Raw genomic sequence first — 15,701 nt, 5'->3', positions numbered from 1 at the left:
CTAAACTCTGGAATAACCTTCCTGATATTATTCCAGGATCAGACACACTTGCCCAATTTATATCTAGTTAAACACACATCTTTACAGCCAAGCATTCACTTCATGCTAAATATGCTAAATAAACCACCGGCAGACTGCTGACATTAGATATTATTTACTAGAATAATTTAACTTGTTCTATAAACACCATGTACTGTGCTGTGTTTTACCTTTTTTTTCGGTTTCTTATTTTCCCCTGTAACGCTGCTTTGGAACAATGCACATTGTAAAAAGTGCTATATAAATAAAGTTGAATAGTTGACTCAAAAGTGAAAATGTTGGCATCATTTAATCACGCAGATATTTTGATGAATGTAGGAACACAAACAGTTCTGGGCCACCTTTGACTACCATCAAATTTGTCCTACTATGGTAGTCGGTGATTTCTGAATGAAATGTTTATTTGTATGGTGTCATGTATTTAAGTTTGTGTTATAATGTTAACATGTATTAATGATGTTTTTCTCTTGTTTCATTCAGTCGGACAGTAACACCAGCTTCCTTCGAGCCGCACGGGCTGGAAATATTGACAAGGTGCTGGAGTATCTGAAGGGCGGAGTCGACATCGGCACGTCAAATCAGGTGACTCTTATTCTTTCAGAAGTTTTATTGTTAACAATCCTAATGAAATATCAACTTAAATAACATCATATTTGCTCAAGTGTCCTTCCTTCAAGATGTTATAATTCCTCTTCGAAATCCTATTGAATGTTATTTAGTTTTTTCTTGATACATTTAAGCGTTTTACAGAAGCTGTACATTTCTGTGTACTGGGTTAAAGAAAAGATGACCTGCACAAATGTTTTAAACATGTTTTTTTTTTGCTTTCTTGCAAAAAAGGTAGAAGTAAAGATCGTCTCAGAATGTTTTTGCGCTATAATCATGTATGTTTTTGATATGCGTGACGTTTTAGTAAGATGGTGTCCCAGAAATGTTCCATCTAAATGCATGTGATGTTTCTGACTGTCCCTGCAGACAAGCTTTTCATATCTCTTAGCATTGCAAATTTGCCTGGTTCTGTACATTCTTCGATGCCACAGAAGAACCTTCTGCTTCCACAAAGAGCTTTCCGATTCACAAAAGGTACCTTGTGGCCAAAAAAAGGTTCTTTAGATTATAAATAAATAAGAAAGAGATGTTTCTTCTTGAAAGAACCTTTGGTTGAATGGTTCTGGAAGCAAACATGGTTCTTCTGTGGCATCACTGTGAAGAACCTTTAAAGCACCTTTATTTTTAAAAGTCTATGCAGCCATCTTTGTGTGATTTGTGATATTTGCCTCTGTCATACCATGTGAGATCAGATTTAGATATTTCTGATGTCCTGGTGTTTCGTCAGGTCTTTTGAGAGTTTGCTGTTATTTCAGGAGCTCTATTATCAAACATCACGCTCATGTTCGCCGTCTCATGCTAGCAGCTGTTATGACAACTGCGTGTGCGTCGTCTGATAAACAACAAGCACATGCTGCAGCAATTCAGATTGATCAAATATCACCTGACTCACGTCTACAGCGCCGTCCACATGGGTGGTGGAAAGGGATTCGTGACATTTGCTATGAAGCAGCACGCATATTCACTTCAAATCAAAATGATTTAAACATATAAAGTTTTAAAAAAGCCGATGTCTTTTTTTAACTTGTAAAAGTATTCGGTTTGCATAAGATGTTGAAGTTTATTTTCATTATTTATACAATTGCTACCAAACTTTGAAGAATGGAAATGATATAGATTTATATAGGTTTCATTTTAACAACATAAACAAACGTCACTGTGCATGCGTACTTTTATGACCCAAAATTATCTTCCGGTACACGTTCACATAAAATGGAGCGCCTGTAGATTATTTCTGATAACAATCAAAAGAACCAAGATGAACTGTTACTTGGCTAAAATATTTAGTATTTAGACTGCAATAACAAGCTCAACTGCTAGATGGCAATGTACCATACGGTTTCTTGAAATGCGACCGAACTACAGCACCCATACGGTTTCTTGAAATGCGACCGAACTACAGCACCCATACGGTTTCTTGAAATGCGACCGAACTACAGCACCCATACGGTTTCTTGAAATGCGACCGAACTACAGCACCCATACGGTTTCTTGAAATGCGACCGAACTACAGCACCCATACGGTTTCTTGAAATGCGACCGAACTACAGGACCCATACGGTTTCTTGAAATGCGACCGAACTACAGCACCCATACGGTTTCTTGAAATGCGACCGAACTACAGCACCCATACGGTTTCTTGAAATGCGACCGAACTACAGCACCCATACGGTTTCTTGAAATGCGACCGAACTACAGCACCCATACGGTTTCTTGAAATGCGACCGAACTACAGCACCCATACGGTTTCTTGAAATGCGACCGAACTACAGCACCCATACGGTTTCTTGAAATGCGACCGAACTACAGCACCCATACGGTTTTTTGAAATGCGACCGAACTACAGCACCCATACGGTTTCTTGAAATGCGACCGAACTACAGGACCCATACGGTTTCTTGAAATGCGACCGAACTACAGCACCCATACGGTTTCTTGAAATGCGACCGAACTACAGCACCCATACGGTTTCTTGAAATGCGACCGAACTACAGGACCCATACGGTTTTAGACGCGAAATGTGAATCGCCCGTTAAAAGGGCCACATTCTCAAACGTGCTGCTGTGACTCCCGTCACTAATGTTAATCAGAGAACAAAAGAAAAGAAGAAATCAATGTGATTTTGTAGCTTTAACAAGGATTCTTCTGTATTTCAAGTGTTTATTTTCTGATTATTTCCTACCTGTTGGACAGGCAAAGAAAATCTATTAGAATGTTGGCTTTCATGATGCTAGTGTTAAAAAAATCCTTAAAAACATAAATGCTGTGTGTCTAGTTCGAGTTCAATAAATATGTTAAACAAAATAAATAGTGTATGTTTAACTATACGTGGGCGATTACTCGCAGTTAATCAGACTAAAAGGGTCCGATTAATCAAGATTAAAATGTTTTATCTATTGACAGCCCTAAAGTTAATATTAAAAAATAAATAGTTATAGTATCAGACAGTAGCCAAACACAAACCGGAAGTTAACTGGGGGTCAGGTGCCCAGGCGTCCAATGAAAGGGTCTTTAGTCAAGACTGAAGAGTGTTTATAAACTTTCTGTGTCAGTTTGAGATTTTATCTGTTTAACGAATTATATAGGAATATTAAATCCGCATCTTTTGATCTCTTGAATTATAACCGTGTCTGAAGGAGTGAACTAGTCGACAAGAGGTTAATGAAATCATGATGAAGATGAACTATTATACAGTAAGTTAAAATCAATATAAAAGATGTCTTGAGGAATAAACTTTCTTCCCAAACCAGTTGAAATCATTCAGCGAAATGACAATATGTGTCAATAAATGAAATGCTGATGTGTAGTTTAGAATCGTGGAAATCAAAGCGTAAGATTTCTAGTTCCTCCATTGAAAGCAATACGGTCCCAGTATTCCCACATGACAACTTGGCTTTTAAAGTCGTGTCGCGTTGTAAAGGAGCCAGCAGTGACCGTCTGCTTCCTCATGACTGGTTTCTTATTTCCTTCATACCCCTCGCTCTTCAGAGCTCGCAGGTGAAACGGGATAAATCTGACATTCAACGTCTGCTTTGATATTGAATCTCCTACAACATGAGTTTGCAGTTGTAATGAGTGGGTACTCTGGGATGGATGTGGAGGTACACGCGAGATCTCCTTTTCAATGTTTGAACTCTTTTCATCTTGGGTTCGGTGGATAGTGAGCGCCTAACTTCCGTCTCTAATCTTTGCAGAATGGCCTCAACGCTTTACACCTGGCAGCGAAGGAAGGACATCTGGACTTGGTCCAGCAGCTTTTGGACAGGGGATCATCCGTGGATTCTGCAACCAAGGTAAAGTTTCTCGGGTGTGAAGGCATATCGTGACCATGCACAATTACAAAATATATAACAAAAATAGTCCTCGATTTAGAAATCTAAAGAAGATGGCATGAAAATGTTGTGAAATGAATACTGTATATGTATACAAATGTGCAAACAGTTTATTTCTTACAATATGTATTGAGACCAGAATAGATGAGAGTCATTCAATAGTGTTTAAAGACTTAAGCTGCTTGATAATATGACAAGAAAACATTACTGCAAATATTGAATATTTTAACAGAGTTTTTGTTTGTTTGGGAGCAATGGTTTGGATGAGTTTACTATTATTATTATTTGCAAAACATGAATAAATGACCTTACACCTTAAAGGGTAGTTTTTTTTTCTCTAATCTCATAGCTGTTGAGCTGTGATGAGTTCACATTAATCTCCATTCAGTGAGAAACTAATGTAACCTTCTCTGTGTACTACATGGAGAACTTGATACTTGTTTCACATGACTCTTCTAGTATGCACTCTGGATAGGGAGCAGTGAGAAATAACTCTGACCTTCAGAGATTGTCTCTTAGAGATCTCGGGAATTACTCCGATTGGATCAAATCTGAGCTTTAACATTTCTCATATATTTTGTAAACCAAATGCTTTGACTTATCAAATTTAAACATTTTATATTTTTACTGTATCGTTGCTGGGAGTTATACGATTCTATCTGACATCTTCACAATTAAGTTATTCACATATTCTTGGAGTACGTTTTTCCTTTGCGTTTATATGTGTTTATAATTTGTATTTACTGTATAAATACTATGTGTCCGCTGGTTGCACTGGTGCAGTAAATGTCACACGGCACAAACATGCGTATGACGTAATCTTTTTAGAAAATGTACGAATTCAGAGTTTACACGGATACGATCAATTACATTTACATTTAGTCATTTAGCAGATGCTTTTATCCAAAGCGACTTACAAAGAGTTCAGGGAGCAATAAGCGATATGTCATAAAACGATAACGGCGAAGTTTTCAAAAACTCACACTTGAACACTTGAAACCTGTTTTCAAAAGATTGCATTTTCAGTCCCCAAAACGGCGTTGTTTTGTAAATATTGTTTTCATTAAAACGGTCTCGTGTAAATGGCCTCATATTCCGTGGCAACATATTGCCAATGTGTTATTTCTTAACTTTTTATAGATTTTTTACTTTTTCTGAAAACAAAAAGGTTTGAATTTCAATGTTAAATGAAATGCAAAAACGATGAAGCTCGATATCTCAAAATTGCTCAGAATGCAGATAGAAACTTACAGTATAATTCCAAGGTGACGGTATGTCCTTTCATTACTTTTGGAAAGTTGTTGGAGACAAGTAAGGTCTCAAGGTCTCTGGAAACATAAATAGAATCATAATACTAACTCAGTCCGGTCAACCACATCTCTCACAACATTCAAAAAACTACTTAAAACACATCTCTTCTGTGGATACTTGACTGAAAAATAAAAACATATTTTTATACTTTCTCTCAGCAGGTATTGGTCTAGCTTTTGTTGTAACTAGTAACTCTGTATTAGCACCTATTGTACTATTGCTCTTGTATGACATATCTCTTATTGCTCCCTGAACTCTCCGTAAGTCACTTTGGATAAAAGCGTCTGCTAAATGACTAAATGTAATTCCTCACAGTGTAATCCTTCATTTGACATCCGAGTATTTCAGCATAAAGGATTGTGTTTGTTTGGCTGACAGAAAGGCAACACATCGCTTCATATCGCTTCACTAGCGGGACAAGCAGAAGTGGTGAAGATCCTGGTCAAGAGAGGAGCGGAAATTAATGCACAATCTCAGGTACAAGTCAATCATTTACGCTTATGAAACACTTAATCCTCAAAACCCAAATCAAAGGAATCGTTCAAATCTGCCGTGTAGAATGGATTCACACCGCTGTACATGGCTGCTCAAGAGAATCATATAGACGTGGTGAGATATCTTTTAGAGAACGGAGGAAACCAGAGCACCGCTACAGAGGTAAGTCAGAGAAACATCTATTATTTTCACAAGTCCATCGTATGAGGCGTAACATCATTCCATGTTCCTCCTTCTTACTGCAGGATGGCTTCACACCTTTGGCAATCGCACTGCAGCAAGGCCATAATCAGGTGGTCTCCGTCCTTCTGGAGAACGATACCAAGGGTAAAGTACGTCTGCCCGCACTGCACATCGCCGCCCGCAAGGATGACACCAAATCTGCCGCCCTGCTGCTGCAGAACGACCACAATGCAGATGTGCAGTCGAAGGTAAATGAGCGAAACGCAACGCTTGACTGTCGAGATGCTCGAATGATGGAAAGCATGTTGAGAAGTGATCGAATAAATAGTGACGCTAGTCAGTAGTGTTGTAGTTTCAGTGTGACTACATTAAAGCTGCAATCTGTAACGTTTTGGGTAAATTGAGAAAGCACATTATAAAGTAAAAAAAATCTAAACTGTCTCTTCGCCTTAACTCGAATCTGTAAGCTTGTAATATTGCTTTATAAATAATAACTTTAGCTGTAACATGCCATGTTATGCATCAACAAGAGATGGCGACAGAGAGACGAAAGTTACGCAGTTTCTACATTTATTGTTTCTTGTTAGAGAAGATTTCTCAACAATTGCATTAAATGAATGAATGAATGAAACATTACGTCACTGTGTATTTAGTTGCATGTGTTGTATTATTGTGAATAACAGAAACGAGTGTGACGTCCTCTTTGCATGCCCTGACAGATGAAGCATCTTGTTGCACAGTTCTCTGACTCTGTGCCGTTCTCTGTGTTTTTCATTAATGACGGCGTGTGTCTGTGTATTTCTCTGCAGTCTAAGTGTGCCTGTGTCCTGTGTTTCCATCCAGACGCTATTCGGGTTTCACTCTTTTCTCTTTATACCCCTGTCTCAATGTTATCAGCTTTAGTCTGTAAACACTGTTCTTGAGTAAATATGCACGTCACCTGCGTTTGAGTGTGTGTGTGTGTGTGTGTGTGTGTGTGTGTGTGTGTGTGTGTGTGTGCATGTCTGAGCGTGTTTGTGAGACTGAAATGCTTGTAGATGATTTAGATTTTCTTCACAAATGATTCGGCAGTGATGTTTAAAGATAACCAGGCAATAAACAAGGCAGTTTTATTGAATCTGCTTGTGTTAGTGAATCATCGGTTTTGTGCTTTTAGCATGACATAACGGTTTAAACTGCTTTGAGAAATGAAGACCTCCCGCTTCTAAGACGAAATCTGCATGCAGCCGCCGTCTGTACGAATGTGTGTGTGAAACGTATAACAAGCACTTTCTCCCTGTTTTGCTGCGTCAGATGATGGTTAATAGGACTACCGAGGTAGAGATATTTATCCAGTTCCTCATTTTTGACATGAAAAGCTTTTTCTGTCCTCGTGTTTTGCTTGTAGAACTGACTCACCTGTTCTCTCAGATGTTATTTTGAGATTTTTGCATGGCTGGTGCTTCTCATCTCAGCATCATCCATGACCCTCTTGCATGTCACATATGCATCTGTGTTTGTGACATGATTTTAACATGTTTGTTCTTTACAATTGGGTTTCCTGCTTTGAGTTATGATGATGATATATTTAATTTGCATGAATTCAAATCATAGATGGATTGAAAAGTGCAGACAGTGCTTGTAAACCTCTCCATCATGAGTTGGGATTTTAGTCTCTGTCTGTCGTCCATTTTAAGATTAATGAGTGTTTTATTTTATTTCAGACATGTCTTTGCTTGTTTGCTTTGCTAGATAGAAACTCCCGTTTAAAAGTTTATGGTCACTTTCTTAATATGAATTCTTTATTCATATTTTAGAATAATTGTACGCTCATTGAATCTGAGGAATAACACAGATGTCACTTTGTTTATTATAGATTTTCTTTATTAACAACATATTTCTCCATAACTGACACCATTACAGGAGTCTTTTTAATTTTTTAGTTAATCATCATTTAAAAAGCATTTTGATTCAAATAATGTTGTTTATCTTTATATCACCACATAATTCCAAACATTCAGACACATGTCTTCAGATCAAATGATTTGTAAGCTCATGAAGATCATTGAAGTGACCCTAAACTTTTGAGCGCAGGTGTATTCAGATATCCGCTGAGAACCACATATTTACTTTAATTTTAAAGGTCAGACTGAGCCCTGTGGCATGAATTTTCCTGTTAACAGCACCTGAGCGATCGCATTAAGCTCTTTAACATAATAACGTAAAGCCTGCACTAAAATGTGTTACCGTAGATAAATCATTCTTTATCAACATCCATCCGTCCGGCAGAAATGCTGTCTGAACATTCATGAAGTGCCACGTACTGTCGCATGGTGATGTATTATAAATATGATAATATAATAGTTTTGATATAATCATTCAATGTATTGATATTTAAGATGTATGTTATAAAATAGCTGGATGTATGAATGATCAAATATTTAAGATATAGAGTTTATTGTACTCGCATAATGAAAATATATTTGGAGTTGGTTCGATGATTTCTTTTAGGATAATGCACAGCATGCTGCATGGCATCCTTTGTTTTGATTTGCATCAGCTTTGAACATGTTTCACACAGTCTGTATGTTCTTCACACTTTTGTAAATGATGTTTTCACATTAAATCGGACCCTGACTTTCAGAACGGGAAGGTAAGGCAAGAATTTCACGTATTCAAACTCCTCTACAATCTCTACCTTTAAACTCCTGACGTAATGATATGATCTACACATACTGCACTTTTGTGTTTTTAAACGTTACGTTCGGGTGAAATGTTTTTGTTTATTTATTTGTCCTTTTTTCCCCCTCCGTTATATTAAAAACAAGCTTAACTGAGATTCTCTTTGTCTTGTGCATTGTTTTATTTCTTATCAACTTCCTGTTTTATTTCAACTCTTTTCTTCCTCAGTTTTGGGTTCTTTTCAGTTTGCATGCTCGTGTTTTGGGTTTGACCGTTCTTACAGTTTATCTGTGTATGTTTGCGTGTTTGCAAGTAGTCACGATACAAATCAAAGAATTGGGATCATTTTCCTCTAGCTGAGGCGCTGATGTTCTCCATCAGTTCTCCATTGTTCGGTGTGTTTGCTGCATGCCGTAATAATGAGAACCAGTCACCACTAACTGCAGATGTCAGACCGGCGGTTTCCCGCTGGTTCCAGATCAGCACTTATTGGCAGCTTGGCTCTTGGCATGTGTTTGCAGGGTTGTGACTTGACCTCTCATGTGTTTGGTGTCTTGTTTTTTGTCGTTCTGGTAGAGTGGATTCACACCGCTGCACATCGCCGCTCACTACGGTAACGTCAATGTGGCCACACTGCTGCTCAACCGAGGGGCCGCTGTGGATTTTACAGCAAGGGTGCGTCTTTATATTTCACAGTCGTGTCAAAATAATTCAGCGTTGTGCCAGCATTGATCAAACTAAAACAAATATGAGCATGTAAATGCAATTGTGTATGGATATGGTGAACTCTGTATATGTCGTGCTTTTGTGACATTGATGTCAGAAGCGTCACAGATTTTGTTTATTTATAATGATAATTTGATAGTTTTGATATTTTTCAGAATGGAATCATTCCTCTTCATGTGGCGTCCAAGAGGGGAAACACCAATATGGTCCATTTGCTGTTGGACAGAGGAGCTCAAATTGACGCCAAAACAAGGGTCAGTTTTACTTTAATCTGTGAAACACAGTTCGTGTAATACAATCAAATGAAAGGCAGCTGTATAAGACTTTGGCCTGCAGAACCAGAATATTTTACTTGAATTACCTCAAAATGCACAGGAATTACTAGAAAATGTATATATAAGATATACAGCCGCAGAAAGAAATAGGACATTTTAAATAGTTATGTGTTTAGTCCAAAATGTTATTTTTGACTACTAGTGCTCACAGAAGTTTTTTTTCTATTTGCATTTATTTAAAGAAAACGAAAACAAGAGAAACAGATCAAAATAACAGAAAAACAGGCCGCAAAACGCTTGATAATGAAATTGCCCAGTGACCTTTCGCCGTGTTTGTGTTGCAGGATGGTCTCACACCTCTACATTGTGCTGCAAGGAGTGGGCACGACGCAGCAGTCGAGCTCTTACTGGAGAGAGGAGCCCCCATGCTGGCCAGAACGAAGGTATACGAATGGTACACAAAACACCATAATATCATTGGCGCAAGACCATTCTTAATGCTTGAAATCATTCCTTTTTTGTCAGAATGGTTTATCTCCGCTCCACATGGCAGCGCAGGGTGACCATGTGGAGTCTGTTAAACACCTGCTGGAGCACAAGGCGCCTGTGGATGATGTCACCCTGGACTATCTGACCGCCCTGCACGTGGCCGCCCACTGTGGTCACTACAGAGTCACCAAACTTCTGCTGGACAAGAGAGCCAATCCGAACGCTCGAGCCCTGGTACATCAACCCTTCTCGTTGTGATCTCCTCGACCTCTGCGTGACGTTTAAAATCTCTCATCTCTCGTCTGTGCTGTTGGTTTCTTTCAGAACGGTTTCACGCCGTTACACATCGCCTGCAAGAAAAACAGAGTGAAAGTGATGGAGCTCCTGGTGAAATATGGCGCGTTCATTCAAGCCATCACTGAGGTACGAGCACACACGCACACATTTTAAGAAATGAACAGGCTGTTGATTTAATGAATGTTATTTTTATTTCTCTGTAGTCCGGTCTCACACCCATCCACGTGGCAGCGTTCATGGGTCATCTCAACATTGTTCTTTTGCTCCTGCAGAATGGAGCGTCACCTGATGTCAGCAATATTGTGAGTTAAATTTGTCGTACTGTCTTACTTATTTTAAATAAACTTTTAACTTGTACTTGAAAGTGATTTTTCCACGTCAAGGGAATTACATCGGGGAGGTAGCCAGTGCCCACTTTATGAATAGCCCCACCCAGTTCTTAATAAAATATTGTTATTTTTAAATGATTGTTATTTCTTTGCGTTCAATATAATTACAATCACGACTGTGTCATCTGAAATCTTAAAATAATAAAAGCCCCTTTTCACATGACGTCACACATCTTCCGTTCTGCCGTGAAGCAGTGTATCATTACTTCCGCTAGCGCCTCAGAATGGAGTTTACCACCTTGCACCTCACTATAAAAATATTTTGCAGTAGGTATGTTCTATGAAAATATGACAGTAGGTATATACTATGAACAATATATACAGATGACTATATACTATGAACATTAATGTACAGGTGGATATGAACAGATAATAATTTAGACTAAAGTAGTGCAAGTGACTTAGGTATGCATAAATTATTGACATTGGCGTTCATTTTTATTTAATATGATTAACTAATTGATAAAACAAGCGCAATTTAACTCTTACGAAATACTTTTAGAATTAACGTTTGATAATTTGCAACGTTTAATAATAAAACGTTCAATAAAATAATTAGAGCCCTGCATTTCAGCCCGGGCCCGACTCATTTCCGCCCCTCGGGCCAATTTTTACATCACAGCTCACAGCTCACAGCTTTCTGTTTGGGATTAGACTTTTTCATTAGTATTTGTTGCCCTAAGTGTGAGGTAAAACAATCTTTACATTGGTAATATTATTATTATTATTATTGTAAATTGTTTAGATTTTACACTTATCGTTTGTTTTCAGCACGTTGTTCGCCGTTGCAAACAGCAAAGCACCTTTATAAAAAAGTTCCCTTTTTCTGTTTTGGTAATATCAAACGTTTAAAATAACATTGTGATATGCTTAAATTGTTGAGATTTTTATTTATTTAAAAATAAAATCGGATTTTTGCAGGCAAGTGTTGATATAATAGCGATTGGGCGCTAGCCGATTGGTCGTCTCTTTAAAAATAGAAGGTTTAAGTTACCAAACAAAAAATGCTCAAATTTTTTTTCTAAATAAACTTAATAAAGGAAAAAATATATATATAACTACTTTACCATTAAAAACCAAAACAATACAATTTTAATGGCTGCAACAGTAGTATTGGCTTGTAATCTTAAGTGTGATTTACATTTTTTGGAAAACCCAAAATAATAATAATAATATTTGAATGAGTCATTGTCGTTTTAACCGAAATGTTAATGGTAACGTTTTACAATAAGGTGCTTTTATGTTAACAATTAGTTAATGCATTAGCTTACATGAACTAACAATGAACAATATTTTTACATTTATTTATATTAATTCATGTTAATTTCAGCAGAACAAAGACATTTATACACATTTGGAACAACTCGAAGGATAGCAGATGATGACAGAATTTTAATTTTTGGGCGAAGCATCACTTAAACATTAGTTAACAACAATGAAGTTTATGCCAGATCTTATTTGGGACTTTTGGCCCCAGTGGGTCATGATGTATCAGATAACTGGGAGAGCAAGAGAGCAACGGCTGAAAACACCAAATGTACCTGTCTGTTTTTTGTCCCAGCGAGGAGAGACGGCTCTACACATGGCCGCACGGGCCGGACAGGTTGAGGTGGTTCGCTGTCTTCTGCGGAACGGAGCCATGGTGGATGCAAGAGCGAGGGTGAGACGCCTGTCCAAAACTGCTCACTTGTTCATTTCTCTATATAGCAAACAACATGAGTTCACTATATATATATATATATATATATATATAGAAGTGAACGAAAATGAGCTGACCGAGTTTTAAATGCCAGCATACAGTATTTGTTTACATGTAAACATGTCTTGCTGTCATCAGGAGGATCAGACTCCTCTTCACATCGCCTCTCGTCTGGGTAAAACTGAGATCGTTCAGCTCCTCCTCCAGCACATGGCTCACCCGGATGCCGCCACCTCTAATGGGTACACCCCTCTCCATATCGCCGCCCGAGAGGGACACCTGGACGTGGCTTCGGTGTTGCTGGAGGCCGGAGCCGCACACTCTTTAGCTACCAAGGTACTGGGACACATCAAAATGGTTTGCAATCCATAAAGTGATGTAAAATAAGAAATGGTTCTTTAACTAAACGGCGTGGAGCCTAAATGATAATATTTATCAGGTAGTGTTGCTTATTGTCAACACTGTTTAATGTTTTTTTAAATACGAGTTTAAAGGTCCAATGTGTACATTTTTAGAATATGCAATAAAATATACATAACTATGTTAGAGGTGCATAAAGACGTTAGATAATGTCTCTTACATGGAGATCTCTGTTGTGTCTATAGTAGCCATAAACAAGAATACATTATCTCCTTTGGCAAAGAAGCGAAAACGTGACATCTTAGTCCTGTGTCAGCCACCATAGTGCTTTGAAAGGGAGCGGTGAGCGTTACAGTGAGCCGTTGGTTGCAATTCACAACCTCACCACTAGACGCCGATACATTTCATACAGTCTATGATGACTGGATAAGATTAGAAATGTATTTTGGTTGTATGCAACTTTTCTGTTTTTTCATGGATTTGTTTGTTCATCTGTATTGTGTATTTAAACTTCTACAGAAAGGCTTCACACCTCTTCATGTGGCATCAAAGTACGGCAGCCTGGATGTGGCCAAATTACTTCTGCAGCGACGGGCTTCTCTGGACTCGGCTGGCAAGGTAAACATCAGGCCAAACAGAGATATAAGTGTGTCTGCAGGGTTTTCTGACAAATATAGCCTGTACATTATGTTAATATTGGGTTTATATGCATTTTATATTCCTGTAAATGTGGTTTAAAAGCAACACATAGTCTAATTCATAGACTTGTGTTTAATAGAAATACATTCAGGCTCTGTTGACAGCAACAGTACCGGTAAGCACAGCTTCACTTTATGATAACATCAATTTTTACTTCATTTCTTTTTTAAACATAATTTTTCTTTTGTTTCGTTTAATAAGGAACCGTGTTTTAAACGGTCCCGATGCTGTGTTCTAATATAGAGGATAATACTGAACTTACACAAGCTTAACACTTAGTCCCAGTTAACACGCTGTTTCATCACGTGTGGTTGAGTTTAATGCTTATGTGATGCTAACATTTCCCCTGTAACCGTGCTGCTGACCCCTCGTCCCTTCAGAACGGTCTCACTCCTCTACATGTCGCTGCTCACTATGATAACCAGAAGGTGGCGCTCCTGCTTTTGGACAAAGGGGCATCTCCTCACGCCACAGCTAAGGTGAGGAGATTTCATCCTGACAAACGCTGCCCATAAACTACATATCATTCTCATATTGCCTATGAGGTGAAACTACTTGGTCTTAAACAGGGGTCTTCAACGTTTTTCGGGGCAAGGACCCCTTAGATAAGAGATGCATGGAGCAGGGACGCCCTTATACTAAATGTGTAAACTATTTAAATAAAAACAACCCTTAAAGTTGCCTGTGAGTAATCTGTAATAGACTGACCCCTTGGAGATTCCCGGTTGAAGACCCCTGGTCTAAAGTGATTACAACATTAATTTTTTTACCCCAATGGCTGATTTTTCTTTCTTAAAAATACTGAGTAAGAAACGTATTATTTACAGTGAATAGACAGAAGTGTTTGTTAAAGACGTGTTTTTAGTTCTTCTGTGCTGGGCAAATTCTGAATGACTTTAGATTTTACTAGAGATGTACCGATATATCGGCAAATAATCGGTATCGAGCTTTAAAAGTAATTTTCCAGCCGATTGTTTAAGAAAATGCAATGTATTATGATTTTTGAGAAATTTTAATTTCATCTTCAGAATCCGTTTTGGAAGAAATCACTCTGAACAAAAAAACATTTAGACTCGGTACATCTTTACGTTCTCTATGAGTTTCCTCGTTTTGTTGACAATTTGAATGGTTGGTTTTAGCAGTTTTGTTATGTTTTTTGTCGTTTTATTATTTATTTTACGATTGCATTTTACTTTCATTTCTATCAATTTTTTCTTGCCCCATTGGCAAATATTTTCTCGTTTAAATCAAAAGTGTCGCAAAACTGTGTTAGATTTCCCAGAAATTCTTTTCTATATCTTGTTTTAAATACTTTTTATAATCATTGTGTCGATGCCTCTATTTAAATTCAGCAACCTTACATGAATGTGTGTGTTTGTCTTTATGCAGAACGGATACACTCCGCTCCACATTGCTGCTAAGAAGAATCAGATGGAAATAGCCACGACACTTCTGCAGTACGGAGCAGAGACCAACATTCAGACCAAACAGGGTGTGATTCCACTTCACCTGGTGTCTCAGGAGGGTCACTGTGAGATGGCTGCTCTTCTTCTTCAGAGAGGAGCTCACCTCAATGCCCCCACAAAAGTAAATCACTGTGTCACATTGGGAATCTGAAGGGCTGTACGTTAACTTTTGTACGTTAGGTATTTGCACATAGCACTGGTGCTGCTGAGGTTTGAAGTTTTGTAGCACAGGCCAAACTGTTGTAGCACAATGTCTATTGTTATCATTAAAAAAAATATGCAAGTGTAGTTCATCACATGAATAGGCAGGTAGCTGACAAATGACATTACTGTTACACATACAGACTATTTTTAGTTTACCTAAATGTGTTAAACATTTTCTACGTTCTGTGATTTTTCTATACAATAGAGGTAATTTTGTCCACATAAAATACTGTAGTATACTATAGTAGCTATTTACTGTAGTAAACTGCAGTAACATTTAGTGTGTGTTTGACAATAGATTTTTTCAAACAGTAAAATGCTCGTGAAATTTACTCTCAGAGCAAACTGTGCAGCTCATTCACACACGCAGAACAGCGATATGAATATGCATTTAATTAACATGATTCGTTATTCGCTAGATTCAAGATCTTTATTGTCATATGTAGGCCTACCTAAGTACAATGAAA

The 15,701-nt window shown here is 38.0% G+C and overlaps 1 protein-coding gene across 1 annotated transcript in view; it reads left to right on the top strand.

Moving 5' to 3' along the window:
- The window catches only part of ank2b (ankyrin 2b, neuronal), a gene marked incomplete at its 5' end in the record, with an annotated part of 65,873 nt that overhangs the window by 12,630 nt on the left and 37,542 nt on the right, over nt 1-15,701 (top strand). Inside the window, 16 exons of the mRNA XM_079459827.1 lie at nt 520-621; nt 3,843-3,941; nt 5,670-5,768; nt 5,850-5,948; nt 6,032-6,217; nt 9,207-9,305; nt 9,512-9,610; nt 9,976-10,074; nt 10,157-10,354; nt 10,445-10,543; nt 10,621-10,719; nt 12,368-12,466; nt 12,644-12,841; nt 13,385-13,483; nt 13,945-14,043; nt 14,954-15,151. Coding sequence (XP_079315953.1) covers nt 520-621; nt 3,843-3,941; nt 5,670-5,768; nt 5,850-5,948; nt 6,032-6,217; nt 9,207-9,305; nt 9,512-9,610; nt 9,976-10,074; nt 10,157-10,354; nt 10,445-10,543; nt 10,621-10,719; nt 12,368-12,466; nt 12,644-12,841; nt 13,385-13,483; nt 13,945-14,043; nt 14,954-15,151 — 1,971 coding nt within the window. The remainder of the gene's footprint in view (nt 1-519; nt 622-3,842; nt 3,942-5,669; nt 5,769-5,849; nt 5,949-6,031; nt 6,218-9,206; nt 9,306-9,511; nt 9,611-9,975; nt 10,075-10,156; nt 10,355-10,444; nt 10,544-10,620; nt 10,720-12,367; nt 12,467-12,643; nt 12,842-13,384; nt 13,484-13,944; nt 14,044-14,953; nt 15,152-15,701) is intronic.

Source organism: Barbatula barbatula, assembly GCF_947034865.1.
Source record: "Barbatula barbatula genome assembly, chromosome: 1".
NCBI lineage: Eukaryota > Metazoa > Chordata > Actinopteri > Cypriniformes > Nemacheilidae > Barbatula > Barbatula barbatula.
The sequence above is the reverse complement of the archived record's forward strand: the minus strand, read 5'-3'. Positions and strand labels throughout refer to the sequence as shown.